Source organism: Misgurnus anguillicaudatus, unplaced genomic scaffold (assembly GCF_027580225.2).
Source record: "Misgurnus anguillicaudatus unplaced genomic scaffold, ASM2758022v2 HiC_scaffold_29, whole genome shotgun sequence".
Lineage (NCBI taxonomy): Eukaryota > Metazoa > Chordata > Actinopteri > Cypriniformes > Cobitidae > Misgurnus > Misgurnus anguillicaudatus.
The window spans coordinates 1081678-1105422 of record NW_027395279.1 but is presented as its reverse complement, the minus strand read 5'-3'; the positions used below and the strand labels follow the sequence as shown (position 1 = coordinate 1105422).

General features: G+C 37.7%; 1 protein-coding gene and 1 pseudogene across 1 annotated transcript; one reads left to right on the top strand and one right to left on the bottom strand.

The window, feature by feature from the left end:
* Positions 1 to 5007: 5007 nt before the first annotated feature.
* Positions 5008 to 6802, bottom strand: LOC141362744 (uncharacterized; annotated as a pseudogene).
* Positions 6803 to 11787: 4985 nt separating this feature from the next.
* LOC141362801 (noggin-1) lies at positions 11788 to 13487 on the top strand. Its single transcript, XM_073865050.1, has one exon. The coding sequence runs from the start codon at positions 12181 to 12183 to the stop codon at positions 12832 to 12834; it is 654 nt and encodes a 217-aa protein (XP_073721151.1). The 5' UTR covers positions 11788 to 12180; the 3' UTR covers positions 12835 to 13487.
* Positions 13488 to 23745: the final 10258 nt, after the last annotated feature.

Below are 23745 nucleotides of genomic sequence, written 5' to 3'. Positions count from 1 at the left end.
CATCAGCTGGGCATCACGTAGCCGCAGCAAATTTAGCTATTGTGTATTATGTTGTGCTATCTGTCGATTTTCTGTGCTTTTCACTGCTTCTATTAATGTAAAGCTGCTTTGATACAATTACCAAATTGTGAAAAGCGCTATATAAATAAAATTGAATTGAATTGAATTGAATATGGTAAAGACAACATTAGCATAAACAGCTAGACGGTCAGTCACGTGGGTTTAATGTTCGCTACATCAGAATTTTTCGGCAAATGCACTTCCATCTCCAATTTTTTGCATTTATTATTTTCGCATAAGTCAAAAACCACCTCAAACGAGCGTAAAAACTTTTTGCGAATTAAGGGATTTTTATTTAAAATTTGGCATTTCCATCACTCGTTTCTGATGCGATACTTAAAAATGTGCATAAAATCATGGTGATGTAAACCTAGCTTTTTGTTACCATGACCATTTCTTTATGGAATCATACAGCCAAAAATGGTTCTTTCTATGGCATCGTTTTCGACCTTTATTTTCAACAAAGTAATTTCTATTCAGAGTCTTTTTTTAGTAGAAACATCTCAGGAGCAGTTAACGTCAACTTAAGCATACATTTGATCTCCGTCTAACGTCGTTGCTGTCAAGGCCAAACAACTAAGATTTAAAATAGACCTCATTTGTGATTTTTCTTTCCTTTTTAGGTTCTCCTTTCTTTCCACTGTGTGTCCAGTATCTCTGTGTCTTTCTCAGTTAGATTCTTCTGTTTCTCAGTGAGAGGAGACACTTGTGAGTTATGTCCCCTGGTACCCCTGTACTCCTGTGGACCACCACACACACATGCACAAACGCACACACGCACACAAAGTCCGGAGCCACGGACGCCTGACAGGATTTGACTAGACGAGGAGCTCACAGTAAACTGTCCCACTCTCCTTTTCTTTATATGGTAATGTGTGTCTGCAGAGAGAGAGAGAGAGAGAACGAGAGAGAGAGAGAGAGAGAGACAGAGAGAGAGAGAGAGAGAGAGAGAGAGAGAGAGAGTGAAAAAGAGATCCTCTGTTTTCTAGGAACTTGACCCTTATCAAACCATACGCTACTGTGTTATTGTGGTCTTGCTCAATTACCCGAACCCAAACCAAACACACACACACACACACACACACACACACTTCAGCTCAGACGCCAAAGTAGAGACGGAAAAGCTTAAAGCATCATTTAGTGTTTTATATTTGGCACAAAACAGATTCTGTGCAACTCAGCTACATAAGAGGGTTATTATAGCTGTCAGTGTTTATTTAACTTTTACTTTATTTTCAAGGAGTCTTCATTTGTTTTCACTGACATTATTGTTTTTAGGTTTTTAGTAGTTTTAATTGAGTAAGTAGGGTTTCTAAAATAAATATGGCAACCGATATCATATATCAATAAAAAAATAGTTTAAGCTTAGTTTAATTTAGTGTCACGTCACACTGGAGCCACCAAGCATGACCCCGCTCCTAACACAATTGCAAGTATACATTCCTGTTATAACGTATTTGAAAGTAAAGAGACGGCAGCTTTCCCGCAAGTGGTTTCAGGAGTGACGGCTCGTGACTGCTCATCCGAGGGGCGCAAATTCAAAATATGTGTTCGGAGTGTCTTGTGTTTTGCTTGCGTTTTCAAAAAATGTGCTATTCACATTAAATAGCACAAGCTTAGTCAGATAGCGTCTACTTCAAAATGCAAAATATACGTTAGCAGCGTATATTTTACATAATATGTTTATGTTAATTGTTAATGTTTTGGGACAAATATGGTGTTATTTAATGTTAAGCTATGTGAGTGGCGCTGTGTGGCGCGACAGGCACTTCCTTTGCCGCACCTGTCGGCGCTGGTGTGCGTATACTCATAGAAAACAATGTTTTCGATTTTTTAGAGCGTCACAGAGCTGAGCTGTGTGTCCAGTGTGCGACCCCCTTAACAGTAAACTTTGATTACGCATAAGATTGTGCATGTATCTGGCAAACGCAAGCGTCTCTTTGATCATAACCACTTTATGCCGAGTTCAGTCTGCATGATTTTCAAACTAGTCAGGTCACAGATGTTTTCACACTGTGTGATTATCTGGGGTAGCGTTCAGTCGCTGCTGTTTCAGACTGCATGATGGATTGGCGACAGGGATTTTCACACTGCATGACTTTACCGTAGGAAGAATCGCCGACAACCTTGTCCTAGTCCGCAAACTACATCTCACAACCAAACGCACGTGAGAAGTGACGCGAAGGAAACAATGCAAGGTCACGCGTGCAAGACCGGAGTTCTCACGTGAGACTGGGAATATTATTGAAAATGGTAGCTCGCAAGAAGCTTACCATACAAATTGAGTGTGCGCTTATTTGCAGCAGAAAGAAGAAGAAATAAAGCTTATGGAGGAGGAAATGTTTGGAGAGACTCCTCCCCGAACTTCCAGCTGTCCTGTATGTTGCTCTCTCATTGGATGTAGGTCATCGCCGATGTTATTTATTTAGTCAAAACACATTTCACACGGCATGATTTTGAATCGCAGACCGGTCCAGATATTTAACATGCCAAATATCTTACGGGTGTCTGCGATTTGTCGGCAATTCTCTCAGATCGCATTTTTGATAATTCACACTGCGTAATTGTCACTCGTGTGCACGAGCATCGATTTGCCTGTGATTTTGGGCATTTGTCTGCGATTTCGCAAAACCTGTCGGCGAGTCAAAATCAGGGTTAAAATCGTGCAGTCTGAACTCTGCATTAGACGCGTCTGCAACAGGCACTTATTTTGACAAGACACGTAATGCACATGGGTTCACTCGACGCGCAGAACACATATTTTGAAATTACGAACCACACACATGACGGGCTACATACATGTTGTGATGAACTTCGCATCGAGCGCCCTCGAAAACAGAAGTCACCGGCCCCCACTGGGACAGGTTGAGAACTTATTTTATTTTATTCACTAGTTTAGTTTAGTTGAAACTGTCATTCGACTTGACATCCTGTGATGTCATGTGTCGCAATGAGCTACAGCCAATGAGAGCAAGGCATGGGTTGAGGAACTGCTGATCCATTCTTTCACTCACATTCCTTGTTTTCTCCTTTTTCTGGGTTTTAAAGAGCAGGTCATCGCCACAAACAGTTTGCAATGCTAATTTCTTTCTGACATCCATTCTCAAATAAACTATTCCTGTGACACGTGTTGCTTCGCATCATTTCTAGGGCTGAGTATCGATTCAGATGTTCTAGGTCGATTTCGATTCGCAAGCTATCAAATCGATTCGATTTCAATTCTCGGATCGATTCTCGATTCCGATTCTCTTATCGATATTTATACTCGATTCAAGATAATGAATATAGATTTAATGCAAATATTGTATTTATAAAAAAGAACAGTGAACAGCAGTTTACAAGTGTAATTAATAAAAAGAAATTAAGAGCCACAAACCTGTATATTAAACTCTTTTATTTTAGGTACACTTGGGTACATTAAAACAGAACCCATCTCTGATTTTGAAATGCGTACAATTATGTTAAATACAATACAATTTTGATGCAAGATGAAAAACGTATGCTGAAAAAAGTCAGAATAGTCTAGTAGAGAAGACTAGTAATTAGATTAACGTTAATCTTACGTTCAATGTTTGCGGAAATGCGTTGAAAAAATCGTTTTGTGGCCTTTGAGAATCGATTTTGAATCAACCATGTAAAAAATTTATTTTTTTGCCCAGCCCTAATCATTTTTCAGTTCAACTTTTCACAGGCCGACGTTTAAAGTCATCTAGTGTGAACTTTGCATTAGCTGCTTTGGATAAAAGTCTGCCAAATGCGTAAATGTTTAGTTCAGTTTAATTTAGGTTATTATCATCTATTGTTGCATTACAAAATGTATGTGATGCTATTGGGTTAATTCTCAGAATTGCAGCAAGAGGCGCGACACTAGTCATTAAGTTCATTAATATAAACTTTTGTTTACTATAGTATGGACAGTTTCATCTTTCAGGTCAAATGCTGTCATTGCAGAGCAACAGTATGAAGGGAATCATGTTAAGTGCAATTAATGAAACTTTAGTGTTTTTTTTTTATGTCCTCACAAACCTTTGAAGTGGTCCACACTGTTGGACAGGCTGGTACTGTTTATGTTTTGCTTTAAATCTGATGTTGTCAGCAGTGAGTTAAATAACATTATAATAAAACCACTGCGTACATGAGCGCTCCTCACTAATATAGCTTTAATGGTGTGTGTGAAGTAATTAAATCTCTGTTGTTAGTTTAGCAAATAGTGCAATAAATTTAAATTGTTGGAAGATTGTAATTTGGCTGAAATGAGCAGACCGGATCTCTCTGTACTACCTTAAATACCACGGAGAGAGAAATTTAGTCATTGCAGCATCTGTCCTGCCTGTGGATCAGTGACGGGATCTGTGAGCGAGGGGAGAGAGAGAAAGAGAGAGAGAGAGAGAGAGAGAGAGACAGGTAGGTGGGTTTGTAGTGACTGGGTGGCAGGGTGAACATGCGGGGCCTCCCTGGCTGGCGCCTGAAATTTTACCTTCCTATTCATCAGACTGGTGTATTAATAATAAGAGCACATCTGGAGTCACTTACTGTCTACAGTTAACCCTTTATAGAGCTGCTCTCCTTCTCTTCCCCTGTCCCCTCTTTTATTCTCATCTGACTCTTTTTATTTTCTTTTCATCCTGTTTGTCTTTTTGTCATCGTTATTCCTTTTTTGTCTCTTCTTTTCTCTCCTTTTCTTTTCTTTTCTTTTCTTGTATTATGTATTCTTGTCTTATAGAAGAGTCTTCTCTTCTTTTGACTTCTTATGTCTTTCTTATTCTCATCTCTTTTTGTCTCTTCTTTCTCATCTTTTCTTGCTTTTTCTCGTTTCTTCTCTGTTTTCTGTATCTGTTTAATTTCTAATTGTCTCAACGCCTCTACTCTCACCTCTACTTGTCTCATCCTGTGTCTCTTCTGTTCTGTTCTTGTCTTATTTATTCTTATTTCATTTCCCTTCTTGTCTCATCTCTTTTCGTGTTGTCTTGTCTCGTCTTGTCTCATTTCTTCTTGTCTCATTTGTTGTCTCTTCTTGTCTCGTCTCATCTTTTTTTGTCTTGTCTCATCTTGTCTTATTTCTTCTTGTCTCATTTGTTGTCTCTTCTTGTCTCGTCTCATCTCTTTTTGTCTTGTCTCATCTTGTCTCATTTCTTCTTGTCTCATTTGTTGTCTCTTCTTGTCTCGTCTCATCTCTTTTTGTCTTGTCTCGTCTTGTCTTATTTCTTCTTGTCTTATATGTTGTCTCTTCATGTCTCGTCTCGTCTTGTCTCATTTCTTCTTGTCTCATTTGTTGTCTCCTCTTGTCTTGTCTCATCTCTTTTTGTCTTGTCTCGTCTTGTCTTATTTCTTCTTCTCTCATCTGTTGTCTCTTCTTGTCTTGTCTCATCTCTTTTTGTCTTGTCTCGTCTTGTCTTATTTCTTCTTGTCTTATCTGTTGTCTCTTCATGTCTTGTCTTGTCTTTTCTCGTCTTTTCTCATCTCTTCTGTTTTTATCTCATTTCTTCTTCTCTCATCTGTTGTCTCTTTTTGTCTTGTCTCATCTCTTTTTGTCTTGTCTCGTCTTGTCTCATTTCTTCTTGTCTCATTTTTTGTCTCTTCTTGTCTTGTCTCATCTTTTCTCGTCTTGTCTTGCCTTGTCTCAGCTCAGCTCTTCATGTCTCATCTGTTGTCTCTTCTCCTCTTCTTGTCTCATCTTGTCTTGTTTTATCTCTATTCTCATCTCTTCTTGTCTCATCTGTTGTATCTTATTGTCTTTTCTCATCTCTTCTTGTGTCATTTCTTGTTGTCTCATCTGTTGTCTCGTCTCATCTCTTCTTGTCTCATTTCTTGTCTCTTTGGTTCTTGTTTCTTCTCCTCTTCTTGTCTCATCTTTTTTGTCTCATCTGTTGACTTTTCTTGTCTGATTTCTTCTTGTCTCATCTGTTGTTTTGTCTTGTCTCATCTCTTCTTGTCTCTTTGGTTCTTGTCTCTTCTCTTCTTCTTGTCTCATCTTTTTTGTCTCATCTACTGTTTCTTCTTGTCTTGTCTCATCTGTTGTCTCATTTCTTGTCTCTTCTGTTCTTGTCTCATCTTGTCTTGTTTCATCTCTCTTCTCACTTCTTCTTGTCTCATCTGTTGTCTTTTCTTGTCTCATCTCTTTTCGTCTTGTCTTGTCTCATATTGTATTGTTATCTCTTTTTTCATCTCTTCTTGACTCATCTGTTGTCTCGTCTTGTCTCATCCCTTCTTGTCTCATTTCTTGTCTCTTTGGTTCTTGTCTCTTCTCCTCTTCTTGTCTCATCTTTTTTGTCTCATCTACTTTCTCTTCTTGTCTTGTCTCATCTCTTTTTGTCTCATTTCTTCTTGTCTCATCTGTTGTCTCATTTCTTGTCTCTTCTGTTCTTGTATCGTCTTGTCTTGTTTCATCTCTCTTCTCACCTCTTCTTGTCTCATTTGTTGTCTTTTCTTGTCTCATCCTTTTTCGTCTTGTCTTGTCTCATATTGTATTGTTTTTATTTCTTTTTTTCATTTCTTCTTTTCTCATCTGTTGTCTCGTCTTGTCTCATCCCTTCTTGTCTCATTTCTTTTCTCTTCCGTTCTTGTCTCTTCTCCTCTTCTTGTCTCATCTTTTCTTGTCTCATCTTGTCTTGTTTCATCTCTATTCTCACTTCTTCTTGTCTCATCGGTTGTCTTTTCTTGTCTCATCTCTTTTCGTCTTGTCTCATCTCTTCTTGTCTCATATTGTTTCATCTCTGTTTTCATCTCTTCTTGTCTCATCTGTTGTCTCATTTCTTGGCTTTTCTGTTCTTGTCTCATCTTATCTTGTTTCATCTCTCCTCTCACCTCTTCTTGTCTCATTTGTTGTCTTTTCTTGTCTCATCTCTTTTCGTCTTGTCTTGTCTTATATTGTATTGTTTTTATTTCTTTTTTCATCTCTTCTCATCCGTTTGTCTCTTCTTGTCCTGTTTCATCTCTTCTTGTCTCATCTGCTGCCTTTTCTGTTCTTATCTCATTTCTTGTCTCATTTCTTCTCGTCTAGACAAATTTTTTGCCTCATCTATTCTTGTATCATCTCAACTCTTGTCTATTTTCTTCTGGTTTCTCATCTATTCTTATATAATTTCATCTCTTGTCTCTTTTCTTCTTGCATCTTCTCTTCTTGTCTCATTTCTTCTCACCTTGACTAATTTTTTGCCTTGTCTTATCTCTTGTCTCTTCTTATCTCTTCTTGTTTCTTTTCTTATGGTTTCTCATCTATTTTCGTATCATCTCATCCCTTGCCTCTTTTTGTCTTGTCTCTTTTCTTCTTGTCTAATTTGTTCTCGTCTTGACTAATTTTTTGTCTCATTTCGTCTTGTCTCTTCTCTTGTCTCTTTTTATCTCTTCTTGTCTCTTCCCTTGTCTCTTCTCGTCTCTTCTGGTTTCTAATCTATTGTTGTATGATATCATCTCTTGTCTCTTTTCTTCTTCTCTTATTTCTTCTCGTCTTGATCCTTTCTTGTATCATTGTCTCGTCTCATCTCTTTTTGTCTCTTCGCTTCTTTTCTAATCGCTTCTCGTCCTATTTTTTTCTTGTTTTATTTTCTTGTCTCATCTCTCCTTGTTTTGGTCTCTTGTCTCATCTTCCCACCTCTCATGTCTTCTATGTTCCTGTATTGTTTCATTCTTGTATTTTTTCTCTGCTCCTCCTTTCTGTTTTTCATTTCAATTCTGTTTTGCTTTTCTTGTCCTTTATTATGGTCCATTATACTGACAAAATTTGACGCAACAACAGTTTTTTCTTCCAGAGTGTGTTTGTAATACAGGCCTCCGTCTGCCTTAAGGCCAAATGTTGGCTCGGCATCGCTCAACATGAGCAGGTTCGTCTGGCTGTGTACCTGCAGTCCGTGGCATTGGCGTGGTGGCACAGGGCAGGTGACAGAAATCTGCATCATACCAAAGTGACAGCCGCTCAAAACAGCTTGGCAACCGCAACCTCATTACGGCATCGACTCGCACAGCCCCGGCGTTGTTGCTGAGACACAAGTGAGTCTGAGAAAGTGCAAAGCATACGCACACACACATGCACAGACAGTGGTCATCACTCATTTGCACAGCAGTCAACACTAATGATGTCATCAACAGGCGCCCGGCCAGACTCACACAAACTATAGAGTAGAAGTAGCTTGTATAAAGAGCCTTATTTAGCTCTGCCTAGAGAGCGAGAGAGACGCTTCTGTTTTTACAAAGTTATGGATAGACTCTACCTCCCACTGAGAAACACGTACATAAATAAATACATTTATTATATATATATATATATTATACGTCTGTGAAATATATTTATATAAATGTATATATTAGAAAAGAGCGCGTCAGCCTTGCAAAAACACGCTTGACAAACAACTCGTTATGGTGCTAATTATTTTCTAACAAAAACAAGCGTGGAGAAATTACAGCGTATGTTTTTCTAAGCGAGAGCTACTGGGGAATTTCTCTGCAAAAATAAATACGACTAATTGAATAAACGAAGGTCTGAGGAAAATAGCAGCAGCCTGTGGATTCTGGTCTCGCGTTCGCTGCGTTTACATCTAAAAGACTGTAGATTAAATCCCATTTAATCCAGAGTGACTTCATTATAAACTCTAAAATTAAATCATTACCGACACTACGTTAATAGGTTCAAATCTTAGTGCTGTCTACATCTTCTACCTCAAAAATGCCTGATTTAAAATGCCATTTACAGGCAGGTTCTGGATTATTGTGAGAAATATTTCTCTGTAGACAAACAAACTCCATAAAGTTATGACAGAGCTCAAACAGAACAGGTCAGGAATTCAACAGAAACCACCCAAACGTTCATGTCAAGTTACATTGAAGTTTATTAGCCTGCAGGTCTGGAGTCCTCCGAGGCCCTGCGGCTCTGAGCTGGAGGTAGGACCCTTGTTTTTCTCCATCTATCTCAGTATGCGCACCTCTCGCTTCATTAAACGCACACTGGGCATCGACACATGCACCCACCATCCATCAAACCCCATTCTGTTTATTTTCAGAGCTAAGAAAGACCTATTTAATAGCGAGCAGGTTGCATCAGTGGGCGGACAGTACGCCGGCTGTGTGTGTACGCAAACGTGAGGCGCGTGCATGCGTGTGATTCACCTGTCAGAGAGTCCCGTATGAATTCCTCTTCCAAGCGCACCTGAACTGAAAGGCACATTGATGCGGCTCCCGGACAGAAATAACTGCTGATGTCATGTGTTTTGGGACGGAGAAACTGTAAGAGGCAGACAGACTCGAAAACATACGGCCTTTATTGAAATCCTGGCAGTACAGGTATTTGTCTGATACGGATATTAGTCTGATACCAACGGAGTCACAGCACAGACAAGAGAAAACAGATGATAAACGCTCTTTTACTTTATATCCTTGTTTTAAACCTTCATGAGAAAACAAGATGATGGGTCTCTTAAATGCCTCTTAAAGGGTTACACTGCAAAAAATGATTTTCAATAAAAAAATGTTCTTAGTATTTTTGTCTTGTTTTCAGTAAAAATTAGTGCTGGGCAAAGATTAATCGCGATTAATCGCGTACAAAATAAAAGTGATTTTTTTGCATAATATATGTGCGTGTACTGTGTCTAATTATTATGTATATTTAACCACACACACATACATATATTCATTTCAGAATTGTTTTATGTATATATCATTTTTTTAATTATATTTAATATAGATTATATAAAAATTTAAATAAATATATATAAACATGTAAATGTTTCTTAAATACATACATGAATGTGTGTGTATATATTTATACATAATAATTAGACACAGCACACACTCATATATTATACCAATAATCACTTTTATTTTGTATGCGATTAATCGCGATTAATCTTTGCCCAGCACTAGTAAAAATATCTAAAAATTGTTAAATTAAGATGCTTTTTCTTGATGAACAAAACGACCAAAAAATAAGTCTAGTTTTTAGACCAAAAATATCAAATTTAAGTGATTTTGTGCATAAAACAAGCAAAAAAATCTGCCAATGGGGTAAGCAAAAAATCTTGAACATTTTTCTTAAACACTAAATTCAAGAAAAATTTGCTTCCCCATTGGCAGATTTTTTTTGCTTGTTTTATGCACAAAATCACTTAAATTTGATATTTTTGGTCTTAAAACTAGACTTATTTTCTTGTGTCGTTGCCAACGTACCACACAGTATATACTGGCAAGTCATTTGTGCTTTTTTTACGGGCTGTTTAAGTATTGTTTACAATGTTTGCATAGTGGCTTTAATAAAAAATGGAAAAAATGTTGGCAACTACGTCATCAGGTGACGTCAGCAGCATGTGCCGTAGTCTGCTCATGAACACGCCTATAGGACCAAGATGTAGATCAAATTGTTGAATATTTTTTTTGTGTGTGTGTGCACTTTTGAACTTTTGATGATGTCTTTCAATCTTTTCTGAGCTTGATTGTGAAAACTAAGTCCTTAGTTTAGTCTGTTTTAAGAGGAAGAAAAACTATTTTAGAATCAGTAAAGATGTTGTCTGTAAACGTTGCTAATATGCATTTACTAACTTTTCATGAGGCCTTTAATTGTTCATTTATACACACATAGCGTCTTTGATGAGGTCTGGTATATTTTATTACATGAGAAATTCATAAGGAAGCAGATCAGACTGCACTCTGGATCTATAAGTGCCCGTAAATGCAGATCGTTCGAAACATCCGAAATGACCAAACCAGTTGCAGTAAAGTTTTCTTATAATAAAAACATCTCAGTAAAGGCATCCGTCCTTTAGCTTCAACAGATAGTTTTACCATTCATATTCTGCATGCAATAAAATTGAATAAGGTTAGTGAATGAGGTTATTCGTCTGGAGGAACATTTCATTGCTCTTTCGTGTCTCTGGAGACTTGTGGAGTTCTCATTTATGCCTCACCGAATTATCAGCTTTGTTTCTGATGTTTCTCCTAAAAGTCTGGAAGAGAAGATGAAGTATGAATATAGAGCTATAAAATGCATAACCGGAATGATTTGGTTTTGGAAGAATTTAATGAGATGTAGAGTTCATCCGTGATTTTTATTTTCTTGCAGACTTTGGTATCTTTGCAAAGCAACTCATGTGATTTCTTGGGACTTTCCTCTTGAGAAACAAATGAGTATCCATTTAATCTTCTGGCTGTCTGTGAAATGGAGATATTGAATATCTGTGAAAGATTTCCAGCACATCGGAGATCTCAGCTTTGCTGTGATACCCAGTCTGAGCAAAATACACCTTATACCTTATATACTTTTCACAGTCTTTTCTTGCAGAAGAAAATGTGTTGAAGTGTGAATGTGAGATGTATTATCTCTCTGTCTGCTTTATGGCCAATGGAACGGCTCTTCGTTAAATGATTCCTAAAGAGCGAGGGTTTGACAATAGCTAGGACTTTACACATCACTTTCTTGCTGGGAGGCGTGAGTTCTGGATTAATTTGGACAATTTTTCACTGCCTAATTCCCTCTGGCACAAGTGCACAATATTTAATGTCAAAGATATAAAAAATCGCACCTGTCTGTCTGTCTGTACATCTGACAGATGGACAGATAAAGATATGCTAAATCCGTACACATTCCCCAACTGACACTCAAAGGTTTGGGCATCACCATGTGGACCGCGCGTGGCCGACAGAGGGCGAAGCGCATCCCTCAGTCTGAACGCCTCCAGCCACGCCTCTCTCTCTCTGTCTGTGCGTGTGTGTGCGTGTTTGGAAGGAGGTGTCGGGGAATCTCCTGCACATAAACCCACCTTCAAAAAAAGAGCTGGAGTATTACATCACGGGGCCACGCGTGTATATATGAGAGGCGCGCGCGTGAGAGAGGCATTCCTAGAGTTTTTGCTCCAGATGCGTCGCGTGCAGGACCTCAACGCGTGATGCTGCGCACGGGACATGCTATTCTGATGCATTTAATAGATTTGATGAAAGGCACCGTTTTGGAGCGATACGTGGACATTTGAGACTGAGACATCACCAGGGATTGACGAGTTGATATTCTGCATCTTCTGCATAAAGTTCGCGTCTCCCGTTATATGGATGGATAGATCAGCTGTCTAAGAGCTGAAAACTCACGTGCACTTTGGATTTGCGTTGGAAAGTTTCCTGGAGCGCACTTTCCCTTCGCGCGTCATGATGGATCATTCGCAGTGTTTGATGGCCGTGTACCTGCTGCTGGTTTCTCTCGTTCAGTGTCAGCATTATTATCTCCTCAGACCCATCCCCAGCGACGCATTACCGCTGCTGGAGCTCAAAGAAGACCCGGACCCCATCTATGACCCACGGGAGAAAGATCTGAACGAAACCGAGCTGAGGAGCGTCCTCGGAGACTTTGACAGCCGCTTCCTCTCCATCGCGCCTCCACAGGACCGCTACACGGGCAACGAGGACGTGGACGAGCCTGAACTGCAGCAGTACCCCACCGGACTCATGCCCAAAGACATCAGGGGTCTGGACTTTGACATGCAGTGGGGCAAAAAGCGCAAAGCGAGTAAAAAGCTGAAGCGCAGGCTGCAGATGTGGCTGTGGTCGTATTCCTTCTGCCCGGTGCTTTACTCGTGGAATGACCTCGGCTCACGGTTCTGGCCGCGGTTCGTCCGGGCTGGAAGCTGCTACAGTAAGAGGTCCTGTTCGGTTCCAGAGGGGATGCTTTGTAAACCTGCCAAATCCACGCATATCACGCTGCTGCGCTGGAGATGCGTGCAAAGGAGAGGCGCGCTCAAATGCGCGTGGATACCCGTGCAGTATCCCATCATAACGGAGTGTAAATGCTCCTGCGCAAACTGAAAATGGGATCTAATCTACATATATGTGTGGACAAAAATATAAAAACACTGATACAGATGCAAATGACTGGACAAGTGATGGAAAAACACTGATCCATATTTCTGGATTTATGAAGTTAAATATGTTATATTTTGATAACTGTCATGAACAAATGCTTAACAGGACAGTATACATCTGAATGTGAATAGATCTATTTTCATATTTATCCAATGCAAAGTATATATATAGTATATATATATATATATAATTGTCATGCAATTCAATGTATATTAACTGAAGATTTGTTAAGCATTGTGCAATGTAACAAAGTCTGTAAATACAATTTCATGAAAGTGATTCCCATTCATATTTTATGCACTATGGTGTGTATGAATGTATTGTATATTGTATATGTCGTGCCAACATGTTAGCTACTTGTAAAAAGCCAGTATTATGAGTACTACCCAGAGTCTACTGTATTTGTGGAAAATATTGGTAACGTGTGTATTTATATTGCAGAGAATGGCCCGTAGAGCCTCTTCAGATGTTTTATATAGTTTTCCACTCTTTGGAAGACGCAGATGTGACGACCTCAAAATTTATTATGGATTTTCTTGTTTTTATTTCTCGCAATATGACGACCTATCCTGTAAATTAAGATGAACTGTTATTTATTCTTTATATTCAGATAATAAAATATCCATAAAACTCCAGCATGTTGTGCTTTTGTTTTATAAGGTCTTTGTTTCTTTCATGACCCCCGTGAAGAAACTTCAAAGAGGTTTTTTCCTAATTTACCATGAAATATTCTCACCTGGTTTAAAGGGCCTGTAACCAAGCAACAGCTATTGATGAATACCGAGTCTCAGTTAGAGATTTGGCAACACTTTCATGAAAAACCCATTACTTACATTCAAATGGTCCACTTTCACTCATATATATTTATATACCCAAACTGCTGATTTGACAAGTTATTTAATGCATCAATTCATTCAAAACCTAATGAATTGGTGACCGTCCACACTTTGAGTGTTAACAGACCTGATAGTTTTTCTAATGAGCACATTAGTTGTCAGTCTGTAAAATCAAAGCTTATCTGATAAGCACGCGAGGAGAAATGGCAGCTTCTTTATCTGAAGCGCCCGCTCTTTATTGAGGGGTGGAGAGCATCATTATTCCCATTCAGGACCTGTTAACATCTACTGTAAGTGGCCTTTGAACAGATGACGGCAGATAAAGACTTGTGAAACAGCTGTACAGCATCTCTCTCATGTGGCCCGGGCCCGACTGCCACCCGCCCATTTGCAGCCCCGCAGGAGGGCCGGCCTCCCTCTGAGAGCGTGGAGCCAGTCTAAAGAGAGAAATAAACCCTGCCAAACAGCCCTCATAAAGGCCATCAAATACAGCTCTGTTTACCCCTGCAGAACGGCACTTTATCCAAACACACACTGCTGATTAGGACACCGTTTGGGCAAACGAATCACGCGCGACTTCGTTTAAATGGATGTGTGCTGCCAAAACTGTAATGAAAGCTTTGGGTTTTGAGGTTTTAGATGCGATGATGTAAGGCACCGAGTGTTTGCCTTTGGGTTCGGGGGTACTGGGACCCACACAGGCCTTATCTTATTACAGATCTCATTACATTATAGATTTCGATGGATTGGCTTCTTTAAAGCACCGTCCTAAAGTGATCTGTGGGACGTAAAAATGTTCCTCAAACTGTAAAACCATTTTTGGGCCCATTTACTCAAGCTTAGTTTACTGCAGGCATGCGCAGACTCTTTAACACTCTTTTTGGGTTTGGGACTGATTTTTGGGTCAACTATCACTTTTGCATCAGTCCTTTTGATTGCACATGTATCCCACGAGTACGTCAGATAATTTGCGTGTGCCGAGATCTGTCGGACACAGCGACGGCGAGCGAGCCGCTGTTATCACAGTGAATTACTGCGCTTGCGGTGCGTCTGCAATGACAGTGTGCAGCCTGAGCGCAGAGGTCGTGGCGATCAGGGCCCCGTGACGACCTCTCTGTCCGAACGGGGAGGGGGCGGCTCCTGCACGGTGGCCCCCAGGTACCAGCCCTCGGTCGAACGGGGAGGCAGTTCGTAAACTCTGCAGGAGATGGGCTGTAATTTATACATTCCTGCCTCTTTCTCTTCATCATCTGCTTCCTACTGATGTCCTGTCCGCTGTATCTGAAAGAAAGTAGTGTGTACTGCATGGGGACACTGACTGACTAGTATTTATGCTCCTGTTTAGTGGTAGAGCATTGCGATAACAGAGCAAAAGGTCAGGGGTTTGAACCCAGGGAACACACATAGTGATAAATACGTATACTTTGTAATGCATCGTAAATCGCTTTGGATTAAAGCGTCTGCCAATTGCATAGATGTGCACTGTATAAAAAATATGCATGCAGTCAAATCAACACATATTTTTATGTTACTTTAACTTAAAGTTAATTAAACAATTTAACTTGAATTTATAAACCAAACCTTAAAATTGTAGGTTGAACCAAGATGTTTTTACTTTGTGCTGATTTTTTTACAGTGTAGATGTAAATTAAGCAATATGCTATTTATGATGATATGAACTTTCTGAACATTTTCTTATTTCAGATTATTTTATTTGTTGAATAAAATAATAATTGGGGTCAATCCTAAAATGAGCATGAACAAATATTATATAATGACAGATCATGGTAGTATATACACGATCTGCTAATGGTTTAAATCACTTAATTGAAATATTTATCATGATCTTTAAAACCTTTTAATCTGAAGGTATATGCTTTAATGTTTAAAATTTGTTTTGTAGACAAACATTTTAATGGCAACGTAAAATTAAAAATGCATACACTGTAAAAAAATGAAAAGTTGGAGCCACTTAAAAATTTATGTCAATTGGTAACACTTAAAAAATAACTTACATTTTTTTTACTTAAAGTAAAAACTTAAGTGAAGTTGTAAGTTTAACATTTTTTTTAAGTGTTACCAGTTGAAGTAATTTTGTAAGTTGATCCAACTTATCACAATTTATTTTTTTTTAAATGTGGGGGAGTTTGCATTAAAAAGGTGAAAAAGAAAAAGCAAAGTTTAACTTGTCATGTTTTTTATGTCAATAATGAGAGTTTTAATGAAAGTGAACATCCTGGAAATTATTTATTTTTATAAATTATTTCATTTGTTGAATAAAATAATATTTGAAGTCAATCCTAAAATAAGTTTTCATAAATTAACATGAAGAGATATTATATAATGACAGATCATGGTAGTATATACTCGATCACTTAATTGAAATATTTATCATGATCTTTAAAACCTTTTAATCTGAAGGTATATGCGTTAATGTTTAAAATTTGTTTCGTAGACAAACATTTTAATGGCAACGTAAAATTAAAAATGCATACATGTAAAAAGTGAAAAGTTGGAGCCACTTAAAAATGTATGTCAATTGGTAACACTTAAAAAATAACTTAAATTTTTTTACTTAAAGTAAAAACTTAAGTGAAATTGTAAATAAAAAAAAATTTAAGTGTTACCAGTTGAAGTAATTTTATAAGTTGATCCAACTTATCACAATTTATTTTTTTTAAATGTGGGGGAGTTTGCATTAAAAAGGTGAAAAAGAAAAAGCAAAGTTATTTCTAACTTAGTTCCCAAAATTACATTTGTGTTTTTCTAAGTTAAGTAATATTTTTGAATATTAATAATAAAGAATGAGTGACCCTAAACTTTCAACTAATACGGCATTAGTTGAAAGTTTAGGGTCACTCATTCTTTATTATTAATATTCAAAAATATTACTTAACTTAAAATTTATATACTCGATCACTTAATTGAAATGTTTATCATGATCTTTAAAACCTTTTAAAATTAAACCTTTTGATCTTTAAAACCTTTTAATCTAAAGGTAATTGAATTCATGTTTAAAATATTTTTGTGGACAAACATTTTAATGGCAACATAATATTAAAAAACATACAACAGTTTATTAAAATATTTTTTTTTTGCATTAGAAAAGAAAGTTATATCTAACTTAGTATCCAGAATAACATTTGTGTTATTATAAGTTTATTATTCGAAAATATTACTAAAGAATGAGTGACCTTAAACTTTTAACCAATGTTGTATTTAAATATATTAAATATAAATTAAAATATATATGATATGACCATCGAAATGCAGCTACATGAATTATTAGTCTATATTATTAGTATAATATCATGTTGTATATATTTAATGTCAATAATGAGAGTTAATTTAATAAAATGTGTTTAATGATTAACGCGTCTCTTTTATATAACACAGATTATTTTTTCACTAGTTCTGGTCAGTGCATTTCTCATTGTAAAAAAGGCGGCATTTTGTCAAATCAACAAAATTTGTTAAGTTAAAGTAACATAAAGTTAAAGTAACAATATAAGTTAAACCATTTTAACCTGTTATATCAACTTGTGACAGGTCAACACTTAAAATAGTAGGTTGAATTGACATGCAAAACCAAGTTGTTTTTACTTCATCCTGCATTTTTTTCCCAGTGTATTTATTTCAGTTTTTATCAGTCTGTTATATTGAGTTCATGGAAATGTTGAATATCTTGTGTCTCTGATATCTCTCTAGCATACACATCTCATTTCTTAATATGGCCACGACTCTCTCTGCAGATGTCCATCCGGGGCGTGCGGCTAGACCGGTGTCAAGAGCGTCTGTATCTTGACGGCTTTAAACGCGCTTTAACCTCATTTACAGACCAGCTTCAAGTGATAAAGGCAGTTTGTCTGAATAAAAGGGCCATTCTGTCATAAAATCCCATGAAGCTCTCTCAGGTCAGTGACAAGCGAGTGAATGCAGACCGCCGGAGTCATTTAAGAACATTCCCAAAGATCAGAAAGACATCTGATCTGTTTCAGTAAAGTATTCAGTGTTGGACAACTGTCTCTGTCCATTCACTTTCAATAACAAGTGGTTTGTTTCAACTTTGACACTCATCTGATGACCTGCGGGTACATTTGCTGTTAGTAAGAGCCGGAGTGTCTTATCTATGTCTGGTTTCAGATTTACATATAGAAGAAATAAAAATAGACACAAATTAATAGTAAAGTTACTATAAAAACTGGCGCTAAATGTGAACAATTCGGATGCGATTAGATGATTCGGCCGTGTTTGAGTTCATATTGAGATCTTTGACTTCATTAAGACTTTGATATCTTGGCAAATCTGAGCACATTGAGACATTGAAACCAAGAAGAAGGCGACATCTGGGAAGGTCTCCATTGCTCTTCAACTAATCTTTATGATTAGTTTCACTCACTAATGCTGATATAGTTTCTGTTATTACGTTCTGCTTATAATGGCCACATATGAGTTTTTTTCAAATCCAAACTCGATGATAATGAATCAGAGCAAGACATATCTTTATTTCTGTCTGAATAGTTGGGTTGTGTTTGGAAATAAAAGTCTCATTAGCGCGACTTTGAAGCTTCAAGGACATCAGAAGATACTTTAAAGCATCCTCATTAACATTGAAGCAGCGGATACTCCTCTAAGCTGTAATAAATAATAAATGATAAAGCTCTTTTAATTTACAGCTAAAGAATGCTTTAATTTAGACATTAAGCAATGAAGTATCGTGACATTTTACTGAAATAAAACATGCACCTGTCCTCTGGGATCTCCACCGTCTCCTCAGTCACACAATGTTTGCTGTTAGACTGTATACAGCTGTTTATATTTCTGCAATATTAGGATCATGAATTAGTTTTCATACGCTTGAATACAAAATTAATCTTCTTTTCTAAGTGCTGCACAACTTTATGAAAGATTGTATGTACACATGACAACGCTGTATTTTTTACGCTGTATTATGCCTGCCAGGCCAATAGATGGCGATGTTACTTTGTAAAGAAACACTTTACGCCTGTGCTCGTACAATCGATGTAAGTGCGGTTTATAGTCGTCCGTAGGTTCCGGTGTTACTCATTGCACGACAATCGCATATGAAATCAAAGTATCCTGAGATCAGACTGCTATATGCTTTCGAATTGCTCTCGTGAGACTGTGGTATCACTCGCCAATCGTTCTGTGCAGCGCCGCATACAATTAAGAGAAAGATGGTCCCCTATTGGTTCGGAAGGCACTGCATATGTACATTATAAAAATGCTTAGCATTAAAATCCAGTTTTTTGTCATTAAGGGAAATCATCTTGTCTCAGTTACAAATTTCAAAATTATAAATAATGATTGACCCTTGTATTTATTGCATTGCAACAGATTGATAGATTAATAGATCTTATAAATTCGTACATATTTTACATGTTGGCTACTTTGTTTCAATTCATATGACAACATTCATAAGTTTTGGTACGATTTGCCTTGAGCCCTGTGACGTTGGGGTTAGGTGTGAGGTTCGTTTTCGTTTGTTTTATTCATGAGAATCGTACAATTTTGCACGATTACCTACGTATGAATTGATACGAATTAGCCAACTCGCTGGCTATTTCTGACTGGATGTAACTTTTGATACGCTAATGACGATAAAAACCTAAAAAAAAAGATGGGTCAAGTTGAGGAGTGATAAACTTAAGCTGCAACAATAATCGCTGTCCATTTACCTATATCACAACTCAAATCATACACAACAAACTGCAGCTTCTTTGAAAGGTTTACTGGCTTTGGAAGGTTACTTCTTCTTTGGCTCTGTTATTGCTACTGAGGGTTACACACGTGGATACTGCCTACATGTAGACGTGGACAATGATGCAGACGTATATATGAAAACCGACATTTAGCCTAGGGCATCGAAGCTATGCCGTAAGACTTAAAGCAACACTATGTAGTTTCCATGTAAAAAAGTCACAGCTCCCCCATGTGGTTGAAAAGCGCAACAGTGCCTGGTATCAGACCCTCTTCTGTAGGCAGGGGGAGGGGCGGGGCCGTGTGCTCTACCCTCCACCGCCACTTTCAGAGTGTGCTTGTAGCAGCTAGGAGGCTGCTCAGGTTGCAGCAACAGTACAATTTGTCCAGTTAAAATTTGTTCTATCACTGAAATAATTTTAGAGACATTATTTAAAGGTAAAAAAAACGACATAGTGTTGCTTTAACGCACAATGATAATGAGGCCTATATTAGTGGACTAATAGTGAATAAGGTAAAAGGGGGCTAATTCGGACACAGCCAAAGAATAAAATTGGCGAAAGCATGTCGTTTATTACCAAAGTGAATCTAGACTATAAAGTGACAAGATTTTGTCAGAGAACCATTAATAAGCTTCAACGCAGTCCTGTATGATGCCATTGTTGTTTTGGTTATACCAAGCGTGCCGCACAAGCCCTGAAAAGTGAAGTCAAAACATCTCGATTGCCCCCCAGTGACTGATCCCAGTATAGGTCATAAACCCCGCCTCCCCATGTTATTCACTGGGACCAACTAAACAATTTAATTACACTTCAATTATCTTTTTTCAAAGCTGGTTTCTGTCATTTACTGTAGTTTTTATCACGCTGATGTAAATTCAAGTATTTGTTTTAAAAATAAGTTCGTTTTTATTTAGTTATTTAATGCTATAAAAACAGTGGTGTCATGTCATGATTGACAGCTGTGATATGCACATTCTGCGAAAGCGAGGGCGGGGCCTTGATTTCGCGGCTTTACTTCCTGCTCACCGCTGCGCAGGACTGGTCCCGAAGACCCAAGATGTCAGCGCCGTATCGGGACACTGACGGCTTCCCTTTTCACCAATGGAAGAGAGCGAATGGGCGTCGTCCATCTTTTTTTACAGTCTATGGGTTATACTCACACATACCTATAGACAGATTTAACTCACCATTATCACAGGTTTGCGTTACGAAGTTTATACAGAAAGGCGTTGTTTTAAAAAAAACTTTAAAACCTGTCTTCAAAAGTTTGCATTTTAAGGACCCCAAAAAGCCCAACGGCATAATCGTCCCCTAAAGCTTGGGACACAACTAAGGACTTGCTAAGACATTCTAAGACTGGACACAACACACTTAGGGATTGTTTCACAACTTGAAAAGACTGGACATGACCAAATTACATTCATAATCTGTGCCAAAATCCTTTGGTGTGTCCCCTTCTTAAATTTGCTTAGCAGAGCCCTGGCAACCACCTAGCAATGGCAGACATCACTTTAGCAACACCTTAGCATCATGGAAGCAAGTATTGCACAAGTAAACAGCACTCACATTTTCTGCAGAATCCTTGATCAGGTTCACACATTTAGTCGTATTTAACCTATTAAGAAAATATACAATGTTACTTTAATTTCTTATCTGACACTTTTCCAGATGATTCTTTCCTTTACTCTGCAGTCTGCTGTTGTGGTCTGATGTGTATATGCAGACACAAGGTTTGATTATACGGCCTGCGGGCCGCTGTCTGATCAAAGCTCAGCGTTCTGTGTCACCACACCAACCATAACATACTAAAAATATATCAATGAAAGTCTATCAGACGCTTACGCTTCAGGCATGGAAACATCTAATAGATTCATTCAGGAAAGATTAGTTTTTGTGGCTGTGTCCAAGCAACTGTGCCAAAAATTGTAGTGGTTAGTTTAGTGTATCAGCCCATTCTCATGAAATGCGTACAGTATAAATAGCACGCAGGTGAAAATTCACAAACTTTATAACCTAAAAGTGAATGCAAATAATACAGCTGGGACATTTTATAATGTATGTAAAAAAACTTTTCTTATAAGGATGCGAGGAAAACACATAATGCACGTTGTTTTCATACTGCTTGAGCATAGCATGTAGATGCATTTAAATTTTAGTTACGCATTTTATTTATAATGTTGAACTATGGTAAAACACTTAACGCAAACTTGTGTTTATATTCTGATTGCCTAGTACGCTTACCACAATATACTAAAAAAATTTATTAATTCAATTTACTCAAATTTTTAAAGGTAAGTGGTTGCAATCAATTTTAACAAAAAATTAGAAAAGTAAAAACTTTTGTTTAAATGTAGCTTAAATACATTTATTGCAAACCACTTACTTATAAAAATTGAGTAAATTGAATTAATTTTTTTTTTTCAGTGTACTTAACTCTTTCCCCGCCAGCATTTAAAAAAAAAGTTGCCAGCCAGCGCCAGCATTTTTTATGATTTTCACAAAAGTTTAATGCCTTCCAGAAAATTTTCTTCCTTAAATATATAAACAAACAATCTATCAGATGAAAGAACAGACCTGCTTTCAAACAAAAAAAAAAAACGTTTCATCCTACCTTCATTAGTTCTCTTGTAATCATCTCTCAAACATGTGTAGGTTTCTTCAAAAACACCAAATTTTGAGCAAAAAGCTGAGATAATTAAATTTTTGCGAAGGACTTTTGATAGAGATCAGATGCAGAGCGATCTTTAAAACATACACAGAGTTCTTTGGCCCTGTCCCAAATGGCGCACTTCATGTGGACTTTCGGTCTCGTGGCCTTAAATTGCGCGTGCTCGCTTAGTCCCTGAGTCCGTAGGGTGTCCCATCTGTCATTTTTACGCTTTGAAGTGTGCTCATCAGCGCCTCCTTTGCCCCCTTGATGCAGGCTTCGCGCACTTTACCGACCCAGAAGTCCTTGCGAAAGAGCAATCAGACCAATCAGACGACGGAAGGGAGGAGCTCACACTGACGGGCAACTTCTCTACCTATTTCCGGTGTGACGCTCGAGTCTGTCCCAAAATACGACTCCGTTGCACCCACGTGGACTCGCATTAAGGGTCCCTAAAGTCTGGACTACGTGATGTCATCAAAGTGTGGACTCTGAGGAGGACCACAAGTCCGGAGTGTGCCATTTGGGACAGGACCTTTCTCTTCCAGGTTGTATAAGTTGCGGAAGTGCGGTATTGCGGAAAGACTGAAAATCTCGTCATTGGCGGGGAAGCGTTTTCTTTTAATTGACGAGATATCTTGTCAATGGCGGCGAAAGAGTTAAGCCAAATTCCAATGTTGCATGCATATAATACGCCAGTCATTCCCGTTTACTTAATACGGCACATCTTTTCGCTTCATTTTATGTATTCATTTCTCATTATTTTTCTGTGTTTTCTGTTTTTTTATTTTTCAATGTTTTCACCATTGTTGTTTGGGTTTTTGTTACATAGAATGACATCCCAAACCAAACCCTAATTCTAACCTCGACTCCAAGCGACCACAGTTTAAAAATAGACAAAAACATGGATAAATCTATATATTAAAAGACATCCTAAAGCAAATTCAAATCTAACCCCAACCCAAGACATAATGGTTTAAAAAACTGAAAAAAAAATTAAGAAACCAATACATAAAAACGACACAAAAAGATGCACCGTATAAGTGAATGGGAAGGACTGGCGTATCATATGCATGTAAAATTGTATGTATTGCATGACTTTTTATGCATTTATATGCTTTTCACAAGAATGGTTTATGTGTATGGACACTTGTTTATGTAATAATCTTTTGCAGTGCATGATGGCAATAGCAGTTGGGCAGTTGAGGTTTAATATTTTATAACTGACCATGTTTTGCTTTCCCAAGAGCTTCCAACAATCTCAGAAAAAAGGTACAAAAAGCTGTTAAGGGCTCGTTATAGTTGTGCGGGTGATTCTCACGAAAACTTGGTTTTAAAAATGTCAAGCATGAAAATGTAAAAATTGCTTAAATTTACTTTTTTTCCCACCAGACATTGAAAAACAAAGTCTGGAGTAAATGGGAACATTAATTTAAAAACTTTTACTTATCATTTAACACTTTTTGTAACATAATTTAAAAAATTTGTCCTAAAAAATCTCATTACCGCAACAGTCAGAAAACATCAACACTGACATATTTTCAAAATGACATGACAAACCTGAAAGAACATAATTTGGAGATTCTGCACATGCATTTAAAATCAAAGTATTATGCTTCTATTAATTAAATTAACATTTAATAAGCAT